The 19,524-nt window shown below is 50.8% G+C and overlaps 1 protein-coding gene across 1 annotated transcript in view; it reads right to left on the reverse strand.

The window, feature by feature from the left end:
* The window catches only part of FRMD5 (FERM domain containing 5), a 322,295-nt gene that overhangs the window by 29,179 nt on the left and 273,592 nt on the right, over positions 1-19,524 (reverse strand). Inside the window, exons 2-4 of the mRNA XM_052659739.1 lie at positions 12,381-12,485; positions 7,960-8,002; positions 7,655-7,733 (exon numbers count right to left, since the gene is read on the reverse strand). Of these exons, the coding sequence (XP_052515699.1) occupies positions 7,655-7,733; positions 7,960-8,002; positions 12,381-12,485 (227 nt within the window). The remainder of the gene's footprint in view (positions 1-7,654; positions 7,734-7,959; positions 8,003-12,380; positions 12,486-19,524) is intronic.

Below are 19,524 nucleotides of genomic sequence, written 5' to 3' on the forward strand. Positions count from 1 at the left end.
CATCACAGATCCCCTGAGAAGAGCGGAAGCCAGGGCTATCAAGCCCTTACGTGAGTCAGCCACCACAGCAGTTCTTTGGCCGGGGGGCATCTGTGGTGGTTTCAAAACATGTCCACAGGGAATTCCCTGGTGGTCCAGTGGTTAGGACTCAATGCTTTTACTGCTAAGGGGGCGGGTTCAACCCCTGGTTGGGGAACTAAGATCCCACAAGCCATGCGGTGAGGCAAAACACACAAAAAAGTCGAGAAATTCCCTGATACTCCGCATTTCCAGAGGTAGAGCTTAATTTGCTCCATCTGAGTGTGGGCTGGACTCGGCGGCTTGCTTCAAACAAGCAGAATAAAGCAGAAGTGGTAATGTCTGACATCTGAGACCAGGTCATAACATCCCTACAGCGTCCTCCTCATTCTCTCTCTCTCTCGGATCACTCATTCTGCTCGAGGACACTTAAGCAGTCCTACAGAAAGGTCCATGTGGTGAGGAACTGAGGCCTTCTGCCAACAGCTAGAAGCGAACTGAAGCTTTCTGCCACGTGAGTTACACCATGGTAGAAGTGAATCAGTCAAGACTTCAGATGACCACAGGCCCAGCACACCTCTTGGCTTCAACTCCAAGAGAGACCCTGAGCTGGAGCCACCTAGCTAAACTGCTCCTGAATTCCTGACCCACAAACCCTCAGAGATGAGAAATACTTGTGATTTTAAACAGTCACAGATAACTACAGCATCCCTACAGGAGTAACAAGAATATAGTGAAAAGGAAAGTGAAAGTCACTTAGTCATGTCTGACCCTTTGCGACCCCATGGACTATCCAGTCCATGGAATTCTCCAGGCCAGAATACTGGAGTGGGTAGCCCTTCCCTTCTCCAGGGGATCTTTCCAACCCAGAGACCAGCTGAGCCACAAGGGAAGCCCTGGGAATATAGTAAAATTCCCTTAAATTCCATCAGCTTGAACCAAAAAGAAATCCAGCTCTTCCTGGACAACTCGAGGTTTTCATTGCTTCTGTTTTCAGGCTGAAGAATAACACCAAGGATTCCATGCCCACCGGATCATGTGAAAATGCTCAAAAGAAAGCAAACCAGTGACAGCACAACTTCTAGGGTGAGGAGGGTCACCAGCAGGTGGCTCAGAGCCCGGGGCTTGGTGATTCAAGTAATTAAATAGAAACGGAGTAATCTTCATTCTCTTCTAAGCCCTGCTACCCGAAGTGTAGCCCACCTTACAGAGGTATCAGCAGCAGGTGGGAGCTTGGTGGAAATGGAGAATTAAGCCCATGTGAGACCTAATGAATTACTGTAACAAGATCTGCAGGTGATCTGGACATATATTAAAATCTATGAAGCACTGTCCCTAAGAAATTCAAAAGCATCCTTCTAATCACATTAGGGTGGACAACCCTCTTCAAACCAAAGGGAAGATGACTGCTGTAGTGTGGAAAGTAGTAAGAATTCCCCTCCTTTTCCCACCTACCATACCCCCAATCGACCCAATATTTGCCAAGGAAAACCAAAGGAAAATTACATCACATCATGCAGTGAATAGTAATTTTTTAAACTGAATCTAGCAAATCAACCCTGAATATTCATTGCAAAGAGTGATGCTGAAGCTCCAATACTTTGGCCACCTGATGCAAAGAGCCGACTCACTGCAAAAGACCCTGATGCTAGGAAAGATTGAAGGTAGGAGAAGGGGGTGACGGAGGATGAGATGGTTGGATGGCATCACTGACTCAATGGATGTGAGTCTGAGCAAACTCTGGGAGATACTGAAGGACAGGAAGCCTGGCATGCTCCAGTCCACGGGGTCGCAAAGCGTCAGACACGAGTGAGCAAGTGAACAACCACCACCACCAAATCCAGTTTGTCTACATCCTGCTTCCCATGGTGGAATGTCACAAGATGTGTGGAAGGCAGGGGCTGAGCCCTTCCCTTCCTCTCGCCCCTCTGGCCCCACCTGCCACAGGCTTTGGGAGGACGTGATAGCAAGCCTTTGGCCTCCTGCTCACGGATCACTTCCTGGACCTGAGTTCACGCATCACTCCGCCCACCCTCCTCTGCTTGTCTGGGCCCAGCATTCAGGGACAGCACATACTGGACTGAAGGAGAGGTTCCAGAGGCCCTGGGCAGCGATCCTCAATGTGGTGGTGCGGAGAACATCCCCCGGGGGAGTGGGGGGCATGCGAGAGTTTGCATATGAGTGGTCCTGGGTTTGAAAAGGCTTCTCTGGAGCTTCTGATTTGCTCCCCAAGGGGGACACGACCCTCCTCACAGCGAGAACCACGATCGATGCATGACAGGGACCTCGGGTGAGCTGGAGCGGAAACATGGCTTTCCACTGCTGGGCGGGCTTCAGCCTTCTGAAGGTAGAACAGCTACAGGGAGCTCAAGGGGAAGGCTGTGGGAATACGGTCTGGTGATGGCGTGATCACAGGACAGGAGCGTCGAGTCAACATCCTAAAGAAGCACACTGCAGTCTTCAGAGGACAAGGAGAGACAGGCTCATGAAAGAACCAAATGATGGCTCCAGGGAATGGAGTTCCACAGGGGTGCCCCCCTTCCTTTTCTGCCCCAGCGGCTTCCATCAAGCTTTGTGTCTTGTTCATTTGAGAAGGTAACCAGTGACTGAGTGTTGTCGGTCATGAAATCCATCTCACATGACTCATAGCATCCTTACACCTATCCCCAAGATGCCGTGACACGTTCTCCCCTGCCACACAAGGGCCTAAGGAAGACTGTCTCGTTGCCGGGGGCACTACCACAAGGGCCGCTGTGCTGCCAGGCAAGGGGTCAGCCTGCTGGGCTGCCCAGGCTCAGAATCTCATAGGAGGGGTCACAGAGCCTAATTCCCACCTTGTATAGCTGAGGAAACAGAACTTTTTTCTACCTGATAACTTTTTCTACCCTTGCGGTAATCCAGTGAGCTATGGCTAGGGAGAGAAAGGTCCTAAATGAAGTCAGGGGAACTCCTTGTCATCAGAGAGAAATTCTCACTGGAAAAAAGAGAAATCAGCTTTAGATCAGATTTAAGACAGAAAGGCTTGCTCTTTACCACACGTTTTTGGTTGAACTCTGCCTCTCTCCTTTTTTGCTTCAAAGAGGCTTTACCTCATGTCCAATTTTGTTTAGATGCCAAGCTGTCCTAAATTGATGGAGGACCATGCAAAGGCAGAATGTGCAAGAGCCTAAGAGATGATGGAGGAAAACCCGAGCGTTTCTGGAATGTGCACATCCAAGGTACTGGCATTGGCACTGTGATTTCTGACATCGGAGGGTAAGGATGAATCCAGAGTATTCCCACAATTAGAGATTCTGAACTCTGGAAAGCACTGGTGGCCCCTGAAGAGTTTCTTCCAGAAGACCCTTTGGCCCTGTCTTCCTCTCTGCCCCTGGCTTCCTCTATTTTCTGCCCTTCTTTTCCCTGACTGTGATCAAGTTTAGTACATCTTCCTCCCCAATACTAGATTGTGGGCTCCTTGGAATTAGAGATTCATGTTTCATTACCTTTAATATTCTTCTAGAGAGCCTATGACTTCCTTGGTGGCTCAGACCGTAAGGCGTCTGCCTGCAATGTGGGGACCTGGGTTCGCTCCCTGGGCTGGGAAGATCCCCTGGAGAAGGAAATGGCAACCCTCTCCAGTATTCTTGCCTGGAAAATCCCGTGGACAGAGGAGCCTGGTGGGCTATAGTCCATGGGGTCACAAAGAGTCGACACGGCTGAGCGACTTCACTTTCACTTTCGGAGAGCTTATACATCCTGTGCCTCTTCACCTTCCCTCCCTCCCACCCACCCATCCAGTTCTGAGCACACGCGTGTGCCAGGCACTGCCACAGCGGCTGGGAATACAGCAGAGAACCAACCAGAGTCCTCCTTCTATGGAGCTGACATTCCAGTGATTTACTCAGGTTTTCCTGTCATCTTTCGGATAGGCTGCGTGCCGTTTAACATGCACTCTTTCGTTTAATCCTCACAGCAGCTCTGTAAGGTGATTACTGGTTTCATCCCTGTCTCATATGCGAGGAGAGGGAATGATCAGAGGCAGTGTTGCTTGCTTTGTCACATATCCAGCTAAAGAACGATCTGGGATTTGAACTCAGGTCTTCTTGATTCCTTCGCCCAGGACTGGCAAACTAAGCCTGCCACCAGAGTCCCCAGTGAGATAAAATAACTTTTGATTGGAACACAGCCATGCTCATTCACGTATGTGCTGTCTACGGCTGACTTTGCATTATAATGGCAGAACAGGGTAGTTGCAATGGCGACCCTATGGCCCACAAAGCCTAAAATACTAACTATCCGGCCTTTTCCGGAAAAAGTTTGCCAACCCATCTTAGCCTAAGCTAAGCTCAAGTGATACTCACTGTTGGAATAAACTACCTATATGCTTTATTAACGTTTTTTTAAAATGGCCTAAAAAAATCTATTAACATATTTGAGCACCTGTTCAAACATGTGTCGGGGCTGTTTGCTTCCTGGGAAGGTGGGGCCCCATTTGCACTGAATCTCCTTCTATCACTTGATCTTTCAACCAGTTCGAACACCTGCAGCCATTGTTAAAGGCTAAATCTGGTGCCTAATCCCCATTTTCTCTGCCTTGTCTCTAGCTCAGACAAGAAAATCTATTTATTACTTTAAAAAATGACAAAAGAGATTAATCAGGATTTGGCAACTAAATTTATCATCTGGGAAGAATCCAAGAGATACATTGAAGCACAGTTCTTTACTCCCTACTTCATCCCTCCTCTCAGCCCGGCTTTACTGGGACAGCCGAGACGGCGGTGAAATTTAGGACCAATAATGCCCGGAAAAAACACACTGATGGCTAAATTAGTCTGGCAGGAAGGTGGGGTGCAGGGCTCTAAGCCAGGAGTGAACTGTGGGCATTGAGTGAGGCGAGGGCAGGCACCCACTTAGATGCAGCTAAGCCCAGGCCTCCCCAGAACGCCTCAGGGAGCGGGGACACAGACTCCAAAGCAGACCCAGGCGCCCTGACAGCCACGCTCCTGGCAACGCCTGGAAAAAAAGTGCCCGAGGGAAGGCGGGCTGCTGAGGCAGAGAGCAGGGGGAGAACAGCAGAGCAGCGGGCCCCGGTCTTTTTGGCAGCAGGAGCTGGTTTCATGAAAGACGGTTTTTCCATAGGCCAGGGAGGGTGGGGGGTGATGGTTTCTGGATGATTCAAGCTATCACCTTTCTTATGCACTTTACTTCTGTTATTATTACCTGAGCTCCACTTCAGATTATCAGGCATCAGATCCTGGAGGCTGGGGGCCCCCGTGGAGGACGGTGGGCATGGATGTGTGCGGAGAGGGGTGGAGCTCACACTCTTGCCAGTGTCTTTAAAGTCTGCTGACTTGGAGAGAAGCCTGACCTTGGCTTTCTCAGGCCTCAGCTGCTTAAGTGTCAGGACACTAGCTGGGACAGAAGAGGAGTGGGGGTTATGACATCAACAAGGGAGCAAAGCCAGAACCAAGTGGACTGTGCCCTCTGCAGAGCCGCTGGGGTCCACAGGCCATGTGATTGACCTGGCAATGATCTTGAGCCTGGCTCAATGCTCCCTGGGGGTGATCCTCCCGACAAAGCCATGAGGTACTATTACCATCCTCATTTTATAAATAAGGAACCTGAAGGTCAGAGAAGTCAAGGATTTTATGCTCAAGGCCACAAAGAAGTAACAGAACAGGACCTGAGCCCCCAGGTCTCTGCTGCCTTTAGTTGGGGGGGGGGAGCACATTATATTATGCAGTGACATGTGCTTTAGAAGAGTCTATGGTTAAGACCTCCTCCTAACGGCCGAGAGAGCCGTGTATTTTTTCAATCAAATCAGAAGGCCGTGTGTCTGCCGTGCTCTCGCAGGCAGCCCTCTGGGTTGTTAGACCAATCCTTCTCATCCTCTCTGTTAATCCGGGGAGGTGTGGACAAGATGATCCTAATGCTGGGTGTTAGAAGGCGGGGAGTCAGGCTCTCAACAAAGATGTGTTAAATGTTTCTGACACGTGGACAGGAGCCTCGTCTTCAGGGTTGGCCCTGGCCTCCTCACCTCTTTCCAGAGAGAAGGGGGAGGGAGGGAGGAGAGGGAAGTGGGTAGGGGGAGAAGGGGGAGCAGGGGGCAGGGCTACGGCAAACACTGTGGAAGTCACAAGCAGGGCGCGCTCAGTCACTTCAGCTGCAGCCCGTCAGGCCACTCTGCCCACGGGATTCTCCAGGCAAGAATACTGGAGTGGTTGCCATTCCCTTCTCCAGAGGGATCTTCCCAATTCAGGGATCGAACCTGTGTCTCTTGCGTCCCCTGCCTTGGCAGGCAGGTTCTTTATCACTAGTGCCCCCTGAGCAGGGCAGGCCAGTGCTTTGCCCAAACTCTTCCCTGCTTAAGTGGTTAAACATCGTAGTTCTCCCCTTACTCTCCTGCCTGAAGCTACAGGCTTGCTCCTGAACATGGATGAGCCTGGTTTTCAAAAGCCAAGTGGGAGCCACGCCCACTTCCGTGTGGATGAGCAGGGCCTGCACTTTGCAGGCGCCCAGTTCTGGAGCACGAGATTTGGTTCTAACTGCACAGGGCACTGTCCTCAGCGCTTCAGGCTGGGCGGGTTCAGGGTTTAGAAACAGGTCTCAAGGCCTTAGAGGGCAAGCAGTCTCTGCACTGGCAATGGCCTTGTCCAGTCTTGGCTGTCTCTAAGGTTTCTTGGCTTTGTTTTTCACTGCACCACTCTGTATGTGGGATCTTAGTTCCCCGACCGGGGATTGAACCCATGCCTCCTGCAGGGGACCACTTGGGAAGTCCCTGTTGTCTCTAAGACTTTAGGGAAGGGGTTGGAGCTGGCGGAGCCATCTCCTCCTCTGCTCTAGGACTTCCTGGCATCACATCTTTACCGAGGGCTCCATCCTTCACAGGGAAATGTCAAGGTTTTGCTAATGTCAAAATCAGATCTTTCTAATATAAAAATTAAGAGTCCTAGTTCAGAGAGTGCCTGAACCTTTGAGGTAAGACTTTCAGAGTGAATTCAGCTCAGATGTACCAAGCCCTCGAGGAAGCGGTGCCTCTCCTGTTCACTGAGCCTCTTGTAGCATGTCGTGGGCACAGAGGCTTTTTCTCATCCTCAAGTGGTGCTGGATGAGACGCGGTTCATGCCATGCAGCTGCCTGCCTTCCCTGCAACATGATCCCCACAATGAAGAGTTTATCACGAGCCTGGGCCATCAGCACCCTGGAGGTCACCCACTTGAACTCAAAATCTTCAGTGTTTCCCGGCTTGTTTTCCAGTTTCCTGCTTTGCCATTTAGGTTGCTGGAGTCTATTTCAAGCCCCCCAATAAGCAGCAACACAGCCCTCTCCCAAAACATCCCTGGTGGCCACATCACTGGTGAAAGAACAAAATGCTTTTGAGTAACTCACTACTCCAGCTACATTTGCAGATGCCCAGATTAAGGTGAAGTATTCACACTTGTTGAAGGGAAGAACCTCACTTTGTTGCAGTTCTACTGAGATGAGCAAAGAGAGCATGCGGAAGTGAAACGCAGAAGTAAGGCTATATTTAGGAAGAATTTTTGCCTAGCTGAGTTAGGAGCTTTCCAAACAGAGGACCTAAGAAGTTACGGCCCCTCTTTCCTATCCTTCCCAGCAGGTCTTGGAGGCTGAGGGATGTAATAACCAGCCTTACCTGGTTATTTCTTCTTTCAGGGCCGCAGGGTCTGCAGGATAAAACTTCACACGGAAACACATGGTGAACGGAGGCTGGGCTGCACAGAAAAAGAGATGTCCATCAGCAAAGACCCTCCCCGGAAGACGACGGGACTCCCTGCCCCACTGGACGCACAGGACTCTGAACCACCAGAAGATCCTCTCATGTTTAGGCCCAACTTCCGCTCGGAACAATGGAAGGTTCCCAAGACACACTACAAGGGTGAGGTTTCCTCCCGCCCTCCCCGGGGCTGAGGCTTCTATCTTTCCATGGACAGTACTTACATCTCAATTGCTTCACCACAGACTTTGTAAACTCCAACCAATGCTGAAACAGAGAACACAGACCAAGAAAACCCTAATGAGAAGCAGTGTCAAATATATCTCGCTGTATTCGACTTAAATAGCTAGACAGACTGTAGCCCAGGGTGAACGTGGCTCAGAAGCCTATGATATGTAAGTTTGGAGAGTAGAGAGTGATAGGATTTTCTGAAATAAGCTCCCCATGGAACCAGCTGTGAAGGGGGGAAGAGTTCCAGCTTCAGATGCCATTTCTGGGGCTCTCTGGCAATGTTGCCTTCCAAGATGGGGTGCCAGAGTTCTGAGCCATGTTTCTGGTGTACTGATGGGCAGGAGTGAATGCACGGATGTGTGCTGGGGACAGAACTCCGCTTGGCTTGAGTGGCGAATGGCTCCCTTTAATGGGTTGTGTGTGTCTGTGTGATGTGGTAGGGTCGTGAGGACATGATGACACAGAGGCTATTGGGAGCAGCTCTCGAAAGCACTGGCAGGTGGGATTTCATAAATGGTGAGAAGGCAGGGATGGCTGGTGTATGTTTCATTTTTGTTTGAGCAACACATTGCCAGCCCTTGTGTGAGGGAATACGTACTCAGAATTCCTTGGCATCCAGGGATGTTTAAAATTTACGTCTTGTAAGATACCCAACCACAACTAATGTAGTATCCTATTTTCCCTGGATTTTCACAGAGGGTGGACACAGTAGCAACACATTCCCCCCTCCACCAGCCCCCCACGGTACTTACGTTTGGGTAAGGAAGGAAGGAGATGGTTCTCCATCATTTTCCCACTTCTACATGGATGTCTTATAAAATGCATTGTTGATGTTTGCTGCTTTTGTGCTAATCAGGAAACTCGACAATTTGCAGAGAGCTAGAATAGCTGATATTTGGGGCTTGGTTATCGGGAAGCAGCTTAAAAGCACTGACCATAAGCTCTGGGAGGGCAGGAGATTCTGCCTGTTTCCCACTGTGTCCCTGGTGGCCAGCTCAGCATTCAAGGTTCAGCTGTAAGACGGATGGAGGAGCTAGTTCTCACTTCCCTCTTTTCTGGCGACTTTTGCTCAGTACAGTGGAGCCTCTTGGCAGAGTCCTCTCTCTGGCAGGAGAGCAGCCGGGGCCGTGCAGACACATCCTGGCCTCCCTCGGTGCCCAGCTCTCACCTTCTGGGCTGGGCCGTGGTTCGTGCAGTTAATGGACCCACTAAGAGCCAGTTCACCCATCAGCTCCACATGGATAATCTGAGCTGACACTCTGCTCTCTTGCTTCCCTCTGATCTGAGTTCCCACGAGGCTGGCAACTCATTATAGCCACTCAATGTGGTTAAGAGGTCCTTCTCACATTACACGGCCCACCGCGGCGTGGCTTCCCAGGGAAGGAAAGGCAAGGGATGAAATTGCATGGAAATGACTGGGGTTCCAGGCAGGCCGTGCCTGGGAAGGTGGAGGAGGCTGGCCTGTGCAGAGCACACCGGGATTGTGGACGGTGAGATGAACACAGCACATGTCTGAGGCTCAGAAGACAGAACGCCCTGGGGTATTGGACCCATAGATGAAAATGAACAAAGGGAGATAGACAGTGGGCTGCCCCGGTGGCCCAGATGGTAAAGAATCTCCCTGCAATGCAGGAGTCCTGTGTTCGATCCCTGTGTTGGGAAAATCCCCTGGAGGAGGGCATGGCAATCCACTCCAGTATTCTTGCCTGGAGAATTCCATGGGCAGAGGAGCCTGGTGGACTACAGTCTATGGGGTCACAGAGTCGGACACGACTGAGCAACTGACACAACAGTGACAACACAACTAAGTGCAGCGACAGCTCCCCTAGCAGCAGAAGGCAGAGAGGCTGAATGCAAGAGGCTGTATTCCTCTTGGCAATAGTGGAGATGAGTTTGTACTGGAGTGAGACTCCTGAAAGAAGTGAGGCTGGAAGAGACTCAGAGGGGTGGGCAGGCAGTGGAAAGCTTGTCTAAGACACTTCAAGGGTCTGGTAGAAAAATCTTGAGAGCATCCTCCCAAATATGGTGAGGGCCAGGGTGACCTTTTGCAGCTGTCTGGCTAAATCCAGGTCCCAGAATCACTAGCAAATTGATAACACTGGCTTGGGGAGGCGGGGTTAGAAGAAGAGTAAAAAGAAGGTTCAGAGATGGGACCTTCCACCTGTATTTGGGTGAGTGGACCGGTGTGGTGCAGTCTTCAGATTCGGGAGGCTTGAAGGACAGGCTGAGGTCAGGATAAGCCCAGGGCCTGAGGTGCAAAAGGGGATGGGGAGTGAGGGCAGATTGTCCAAGAGTGGCCAGAGGAATCCCAGACCCTACAGAGACCCCTGAAGAGTGGGCAGGGACGGCATGGGTGTGAGCGTCAGGTTCTGCCTCCCTGGTGCTCAGGGGAAGAGGTCTAGGGGGAGCTGGGGACCTCACCTCCTCCATCTCTACTGTGATCAGTAGATAGAGAAGACAGTTCTCTACTGGTCCATTTCCTCACAATGCTCAAGGACCCTTGCAAGCCTCCCTGCTCGGCTTAAACCCTCAACAAAGGCATGGAATCAGGTCACTTTAGAGGCCACAGGGCAGGAATTCAGCAGGGAACCCCAGAAACCACACAGGCTCTGGCATCAGGCAGGTCTGAGCGGCTTTGTCACTTGCCTTGGGCAAGTTAGGTAACCTGTCGGGAGGACTGTTCACTCGTCTGGAGAGTGGATGGTCAACAGCCAGTACGCATCTCATTCATGGGAAGGATCCAATAACTTATGTGAAGCTCTCAGCTTCATGAGTGATAACACCTCAGCGCTCAACATCCATCGGCTCAAAGGTCTAGGTGTGTGCCCAGCGTAGAGCCTGGCACACGGCAGCCACTCCATCAAAGTTTACTTCTCCTTTTCCTTATTTTTCTCTGTCTCCTTTGGCTTTAAATCTCTGTAATCTCAACATCAGAGAAGGCGATGGCACCCCACTCCAGTACTCTTGCCTGGAAAATCCCATGGATGGAGGAGCCTGGTGGGCTGCAGTCCATGGGGTCGCTCTGAGCGACTTCACTTTCACTTTTCACTTTTACGCATTAGAGAAGGAAATGGCAACCCACTCCAGTGTTCTGGCCTGGAGAATCCCAGGGATGCAGGAGCCTGGTGGGCTGCTGTCCATGGGGTCGCTCTGAGCGACTTCACTTTCACTTTTCACTTTTACGCATTAGAGAAGGAAATGGCAACCCACTCCAGTGTTCTGGCCTGGAGAATCCCAGGGATGCAGGAGCCTGGTGGGCTGCTGTCCATGGGGTCGCAGAGTCGGATACGACTGAAGCGACTTAGCAGCAGCAGCAATCTCAACATACTCTCTTATTCTCCTTAAACACATTCTAAGTGAAAAACAATGGACAGGACACACTTCACCCTTGAACAGGATATGTTTTACCCTTTTTCTTCACACGCCACTGTCTTTGGAAGGTGAAGAACTGCAGGATTTGCAAGGGCCGAAAAGCCTGTGTCAGTGGGGCTCCACCTCTGTCCTGCCCGGAGAGGGTTGCTGTGGCACTCAGGCGAGGCCCCTCCTAACCAGACCAAGGCAAGCATGCCCATTTACCAGGGAAGGGGCAGGACAGCCTCAGCCTCTGACCTGGGCTCTGGGGCCACCACACCAGCCCAGCCGCTCTGCCTCTAACTGGGCAGCTTTGGGCAAATCTCTTCAGCTCTCATGCATATTAAAAAGCAGAGATGTCATTTTGCTGACAAAAGTCTGTATAGTCAAAGCTATGGTTTTTCCATTTGTTGTGTATGGATGTGAGAGCTGGACCATAAAGAAGGCTGAACACCAAAGAGTTGATGCTTTCAAACTGCGGTGCTGGAGAAGACTTCTGAGAGTTCCTTGGACAGCAAGGAGATCAAACCAGTCAATCCTAAAGGAAATGAACCCTTAATATTCCCTGGGAGGACTGATGCGAAAGCTGAAGCTTCAATACTTTGGCCCCCTGATGCAAAGTGCTGACTCACTGGAAAAGACCCTGATGCTGGGAAAGACTGAGGGCAAGAGGAGAAGGGTCAACAGAGGACAAGATGGTTGGATGATCATTGACTCAAAGGACATGAGTTTTAGCAAACTCCGGGAGATAGTGAAGAACAGGGAAGCCTGGTGTGCTGCAGTCCAAGGGGTCGCAAAGAGTCGGACACGACTGAGCAATTGAACAACAACTTCAGCTCTCCAGGTTGCCATTTCAGTGTCTAGCAATCAATGGACCATGCCAGGCGAGCTCTGTTGCGGGGTGTTCCAGGTCTCACAATATGAGCCGAAGAGATGATGTCCAACTGCAGGGTCCAGTTGGCTCCCTGACTCCTGAGACTAAGCTCTGAACGTGAATGACAGTTAGTGCCTCAGGCTTACCAACCGACCCTCTCCCCAATCCGTGCTTTGAATATAGACTTACCCGCTGCTTATCAGGGTCCACAAAGCGGATCCCAAAATAGTCTTTCTCCAGTAGATTCAGGTGGTGGCAGAGAAGGTCAAACAGGTATTGGCCTTTGGCATCTCTCTGCAAAGAAAGCAAGCTCCACTGAGAAACGGAGTGTAACTGTGTTTTGATGGTCATTAAAGGTCACTTGTGACAGTTGCGTGAGGATATGAAAGGGATACATGTCCATAACCGTGTCCTCCACGTTGTGATGGATTCAACATTCTTGGGAATTCTGAAGCTTGTAACACCTGGAAGGAGCCCAAGAACCCTTCCTTCCACAAAGATAAGGCAGATAGAGTCAGGTAGGCCCAGTCCCCACCTCTAACGCACACAGTTTTCCTTGCGACTATTGGGCGGAACATGCTGAGTCTAGCTTGTATCCATCTCCATCACCAAGGCCACAGGTGAAGCCACCACCATCTCTCACCGCGGCCCCGGCCAGAGCCTTCTAGCCGGTCCTCTGTTTCTGGGCACGCCCTCGTTCCACATGGCGGCCAGGGTGACCACCATTTAGACAAACGTTTTTTTTTTTAGCTGAATAAGTAATGCAGGCACATAGTAAGATATTCAACCACACAAAAGCATATACTATGAAGAGGAAGTCTCCCTTGAACTTCACTTACCCTGTGCTACGGTTCCCCACCCCAGGAGCAACCCCTCACCAGCTTCTTGGGTATCTTCTTTTTTTTTTTGGTTTTGACTTTTTTCTTTTTAATTTGAAGAGCATTATCTGGAAGAGAAGCCTGATGAGGAAACTAAGACAGAAGTAAAGAAAACTTAGTGAAAAAAATCACTAAGTCACGTTTCTCAACTTTTCCACCATGAAGATCCTTAAGATATATTTCTCAAACATTCTCAACTGTAACGCTTAGTTTCAAACATTTTATACTGCAAGCCAACACATGTACGCATATGTACATGCATGTGTGTACATGTCATTTATATACATGTACGTGCATTATGTATCTACACACATAATTAAAACAACTTTCACAAAATGCTCTCCTTATTATGCGAGATGTAGGTTGATATTTTAAGTGCTGTCTGTGACTTCACTTAGGTAATTTCAGAACCTCTCCTGAGTTGTGACCTACAATTTGAAATACACTATGTTAGAAGTTCTCATCCCAAAAGTTCATCTCAAACTTGGATCCTCTTTCTTCTTCTTTTCTTGTGTATCCTTGATGTGGTTATATTTTATACCTGGGCAAGCCTATATATACATATACATCTTCTCTTTTGAGAAAACAGCAGCATATTTTTATTTTTTATTTTTTTGGCATATTTTAGACTATGTTCTGTTTCTTGGGATTTTTCCCCACAGAGGGTCTCTTGTGACTCTTCCTATAGCAGCACATATACGTAAGCCTCACAGTTTTGAACTGCAGTGAGGACCCCGTGATCTTTAATTACATTATCGCTCCTGCATAACGGTGTCAGCAAGGGGCCTATCTGGCTCTCAGAAGAAAATCCAAACTCTGACCGTGGCCTCAAGGCCCTGCATAACCTGGTTCCAGCCTCCTCTCTGAACTCCCCCAAACCATTCTCCCTCCTCTCCGGCCACAGTCTCTCCGCTCCTGAGCATGCCGAGACTCTTCTGCATCTTTGCGTCCTCTCTGCCTGGGATGCCCTCCCTCCACTCCTCATCTCCCTGAGGTCTCAGCTCAGATGTCTCTGGTGCAGAGAAGTCTTTCCCCTAAAGAATGACCCCTCCTCGTCTCTTTATAGGTCCTTCGTTTATCCTGTTTATTTCCTTCATGGCACTGACCAGCCTGTCAGTGTATTGTTCATTATTTGTTTACTGATTTATCATCTGCTCCCTTTCTAGACTACAGTTTTCATGAGGGCAGAAGCCATCCCCCAGAATCCGGCACAGGGCTTGGCATATGGCAGGGACGTCCTCAATGCTTATTTGCTGAATCAATGAATAGCAGGTGGAGGGGTGGCCAGAAGGTTTTACAGACTGTCAGGAAATTAGATCCCTCGCTTCTAAACCCATAACCTTCTTCTTCAGGGACCTGCCTGGAATGAGCTGGGAGGAGAATGGCTTGCAGGTGAGTGTCAGGACAGCGGGAGCTCTGCAAGTCAGTGTCTCTGGGCCTCTCCCCAGTGGTCTCCGCAGCTCAGCCAAGATGCTTGTCTCGGTGGATCTGTGTTTAGTGCTGCATCGAAATCAAGGTGGTCTTGTAAGAGTTGAACCATCTCACCTGGGACAAGGCCCAAGGCCATGGGGCGTTATGGGAGGGCCTGGCCCTGCTCCAAGAATGGGCATTCAAGACCTCTTCAGAAGATTTACCCCTCAGGGACTTCCCTGATGGTCCCATGGCTAAGACTCCATGCTCCCAATGCATGGGGACCAGGTTCGATCCCTAGACGGGGAACTAGATTCCACATGCTGCATCTAAGACCCAGCACAGCCAAATAAATAAAAATACATTTTAAAAAATATAAAGGAAAATGGTCTACCCCTCACTATTTCCCTTCTGCCAGCTCACCCGATACTTGTCAAAAAGAACTAGGGCAGGATAACAAATCTCTCAGCGTGTATATTAAGAAGCTTATCCTTGCAGGACTGGAAGGATGAGCGAGGGGACAGCTCAGCTAAGGAAGGTGGTATCACGTGGGCACCTCTCCCGCCTCTTCTGCGGGCCTCGTGCTCCCTCCCACGACACAGCCCTGAGGCAGCGGTCCCCATTCTTATACCTTTGGGTCTCCCACCAGAAAAAGCTACTCTCACAACAGAGCCTTGTCGTGAATCACCCTGGAACTTCAGCGAGACGGGCCATAAAACCAGGTCTTTCAAAGGACTAAGAACAATGGTCACTGTGGGCAGGGCTGTCAACTCTTACTGATCCACCTGAGGGTGAGAAGAGCTTAAACTCAGTTTTAAACGGAGGAAATAGGCTTAACCCTATCTCAAGCAGCACATCCTGTTCGTATTCTCTCTCTCAAAGCAACTGAAATGGAATACAAAGAGACAGTGCATATTATGAACATTTTTCTCTACAAATTTTCCTTTGTACCAAGCTGGCTACTACACTGTGATCAGCTGGGGGTGACGTTTCTTTTCTTTTTAAATCAAAGTATAGTTGATTTATAAGATTATGTTAGTTTCAGGTGAACAGCAGAGTGATTCAGCATTTTGGCAGGTTATACTTCATGATAGGTTATTACAAGGTAATGGGTATAATTCTCTGCATGATATAATATATCCCTGTTGCTTACCTATTTTATATACAGTGGGGTCTAGTCGCTAAGTCATGTCTGAGTCTTGCAACCCCGTGGACTGTAGCCTGCCAGACTCCGCTGTCCATGGGAATTCTCCAGGCCAGAATACCAGAGTGGGTTGCTATTTCCTTCTCCAGGGGATCTTCCTGACCTAGGAATCGAACCAGGGTCTCCTGCGTTGTTACCAACTGAGCTATGAGGGAAGCCCTATAGTCGTCTATTAATCCCACACCCCTAATCTGTCTATCCTGGGGTGAGTTTTTTAGATTTATTATTTATTTTGGCTGGGCTGGGTCTTCACTGCTGCGCTTGGGCTTTCTCTAGCTGCAGGTTTCTCATTACGGTGGCTTCTCTTGTTGTGGAGCTGGGCTCTAGGGTGTGTGGGCTCAGCAGTCATGGCAGACAGGTTTAGCTGGCCCTCGGCGTGTGGCATCTTCCTGGACCAGGGATGGAACCTGTGTCTCCTGCACTGGCAGGTGGATTCTTAACTTCCCTGGCCCACCAGGAAGTGCCCTGGGGGGAGTTCTAATAGCTGAAGAAGTTGGCTTTCTTGCACACAACAACCATATTAGCAGGAGCCCGAGGCAGCCATGGGGAAATCGTGCTTCTGTGATAGAAATCACATGGACTTTTAAATAAGAAACACGTCCGCCATAAAAACAACTTACTCTCACGAGTTGGTGGCTCAGATACACTTGGGTGGCTCTTAGCTGGTAAGAACGTTAAGTTCAGTAGATCCAACCTCGGAGTTGTTCCACTTCACAGGAAGAAAAAGGAAGCACTGGCTTTTCTCCAGGTAGTCACAAAAAACAACAACAATAACAGCCGCACAAGTACATCCTTTGTATCAGTACAAAAGGGTCTTTTTCTATTTCCCAGCATCGGGTGAAAAGCCTGCTCCCCACCATGAAGTGAGCGTTCTCGCAGGTTCCTGCCTACCCTACCTGTGGTGGACGCATGGCTTTGAGCTACTCGTGCAGACTAATGAAGACAAGCATCTCCCTTGCTGCGTCTCCAAGGCTGGAGGGAAGGGGGGAAGGGAGGCGTGGGCAGAGCTCCTCCTCAGAGCAGAACCCCACGGAGTTTAAATTCCCAGCAGAGACACAAAGGCAGCACTGGGGCACCTGCCACGCAGGCCTGCAGTCACTCCTCCCTTGGAGCACGGGCCTGTGGCTGGTGGCCGGGCCCCAGGCGGCCTTTGGGGGAAGTCACATTCAGGTGGAGCTCGTGGTGGGCTCCCACAACAGGCCTCCGGCAGGGCCTAGCGTTTGGAGATTGAAAACTTCCTGGCTTGCACCGACAGATGCCCGCCGTGTCCTAGGAGTCCGTCTCTGTGGTCTCCCCGCCTTAAGCTGGGGCTTTCTGGACTACTCTCTGGCAGCCAGCCTTCTCCTCTGGTGGGACGGCAAAGCCCAGTGAGCCCACCTCCTTCCCCCTTGGCCGCAGTCGCCCTGGCGCTCCTCTCACCCGGGTGCTCTGAGCTGGATGTTGTGCCATTGATGATTACACTGGGGAAACAGGCGCTCACGCTGACAGGGGATTACTGTTTAGTCACAGAGTCGGGGCTCCAAGCCCAAGGCCGTTTATCTTCGGGACAAGCGAGCCGAGGCAGAGCACCTGAATCCAGCTAAATCTCGGAGGTTATTCTCCTCACAAGGACATGAGTAAGGGCAAAACAGCGTATGAAGCACCCATCTAAAACATAAATTTACATTTTACGAACCATAATAGTACCTACACACATATTTAAAAATGGGAGTGCATAGACAGGCAACCTCTTAATTCTGTCTAGACGGTGCCCAGATGCATGAGCCCCTCAGCTCTGAGGTCTGGAGGATTCATGCGCCTTCCTGGAGTGCCTGGTCTGGCTCTCCACGGTTTGCCCATTCTCCAGTGAAGGCACTGAGGCAGGAGGCAGGCTTGGGCCAGTGACCTAACCTGTTCAAGGTTCATCACATTTTCTGCCTCACAATCAATACCCCTGGGCAGGAGAACAGCATTTTTTTTTTTTTTAACCCATCACAGGGTTGATCCCAGGGACTCTGGCCTGGTGCACCCTGATCAGAGGGGCTAACATGTAGAAAGCCCCCTACTCACTGGGCCTCACACTGTGCAATCCCACTTACCCGGAAGGCAGGCAGACTGTAAGTGCCAACTACGTGAGTCATGAAGAGGGCAAGAGACACCACAACCTCCTCAGATCCTGGGTCCCAGGCAGTTAAGGGGAGCTGCCATGGCTTCATGGCCCTTCGAGAAGGCAGAGGGGAGATGGAGGGTTGCTGAAGGTGGCACCAGCTCCCCCGTCCCCAAAACACAAGAGTCCAGGGGTGTGGAAAGGTCATGCCAGGAGGGAGGGAACAAGAGTGGAATGAGTTGTCCTTGGGGGTCTCAGAGGGATGAGGCATCAGGGGTGGGACGAAACCCCTGCCTCTGTCCTGGCCTAACTTTACACTTCTTATAGGCCCAAGACTGGCTTTCTCATCTGTGTCCTCCAAGGGCATGCAGGCGCCGCCAGCTGCCAGGTTCAGAAGCAGATGCTGAGAGAAAGCACTCTAATGTCACAGAGGGACAGCCACGTTAGCTCATCTTCTCAGGGCCGGGGCACGAGCACGTGGGGCGGGATGTGTGAATCAGTTCCCGGGGCGCCGTCCTGCCCTGCTGTTCGCACACTACAGTGGCCGGGCCTTCTGGGGCACAGGGAGGAGAGGGGCACAGATGCGACCAGCAGGGCACTGGATTTCTTCACCGCTGCACTTTCCATTTTCTTTGAAGGGCCCGAACTCCTGCCAAGCTCTGGGCCCAGGAGCCCACTTTTCTTGCTTAGCTGTAAACCAACAAAATCTGCCCAGGAACTGCTGAGGCTGCAGCTAGACAAGCAGCCGGCTCCCTCCAGGAGGAGATGGGGGTGGGGGGAGATGTTCAACTCCATGGAGAAATGCCGGGCAGCTCAGCAAAGGGCCGGAGAGGAGCCCTTGCTCCTGACTCTCAGCGGAGACAGACTCCAGGGCTTGGCAGCAAGGCTGGGGCCCATGCAGTCACTTGGTATCTAGACTGCAGCACCAGGAGGTCCCAGCACTGCACTGGCACCAGTGGCTATGTGGCTCCTGGGGGGAGAGACTGGGGCCTAAGGAGGGAACTCGGAGTTGAGATGGAGAAGGAATGGCACACACCTGGACTCCTGCAGCCCCCTGCCCGGCTAGTCCTTAATAAACGCAGCACCTTCTTGAACCAATAGCCCGCCCCTCCCCACTCAACAGGCAGGACTGAGAGAGTCGGGGTGCTTTTCATGATGCGAAGAGCTATCTGAGGTTCCGATGCCAGGCGTGGAGGCTCAGGGAGCCCCACTGGCAGTCCTCACTCGGGTCCGAGAACTGGCCGAGCTCGGCGCCACATGGTGTGGTGGGCAGAGGACTTGCACACAGGGCAGGGCAAACACATTCCATCTGCAACACGGAGGTCACCGTGCCCAAGTCAGCGTCACGGGAGGGAGGGCTATATGTTCTGTCAGCACAGATGGCCCAAGCCAGACTCCCCAGGGGCGACTGAGATCCTCTGAGCAGACCCCTCAAAGCGGCTGTCAGCTCGTAAGAGCAGGGCTAAGGAGAGGGCTAGACTTATTGAGTTATCGGTGATGATGTTTCCACAGCCAAGGCGCCCCTGCTCCTGTGCAGATTCCTTGTACTTGGGGAAGTTACCAGAAAGAAAAAAAAACAAAACTGAGCTGAGCCTGAAGAAGAGCAAGCGCGTCCATCTTTCCTACAGTGAAGCTACCTTTATAGTAAAGTGATTCTTAGAAGTGTCATTGTTTCTTGCTGCTGACTGAATAAGTTTCAGTTGTATTTTTCCAGTCAGTATTGAATATCTCAGTGGACTAGTCATGTCACAGTTA

Source organism: Budorcas taxicolor, chromosome 21 (assembly GCF_023091745.1).
Source record: "Budorcas taxicolor isolate Tak-1 chromosome 21, Takin1.1, whole genome shotgun sequence".
Taxonomy (NCBI): Eukaryota; Metazoa; Chordata; class Mammalia; order Artiodactyla; family Bovidae; genus Budorcas; species Budorcas taxicolor.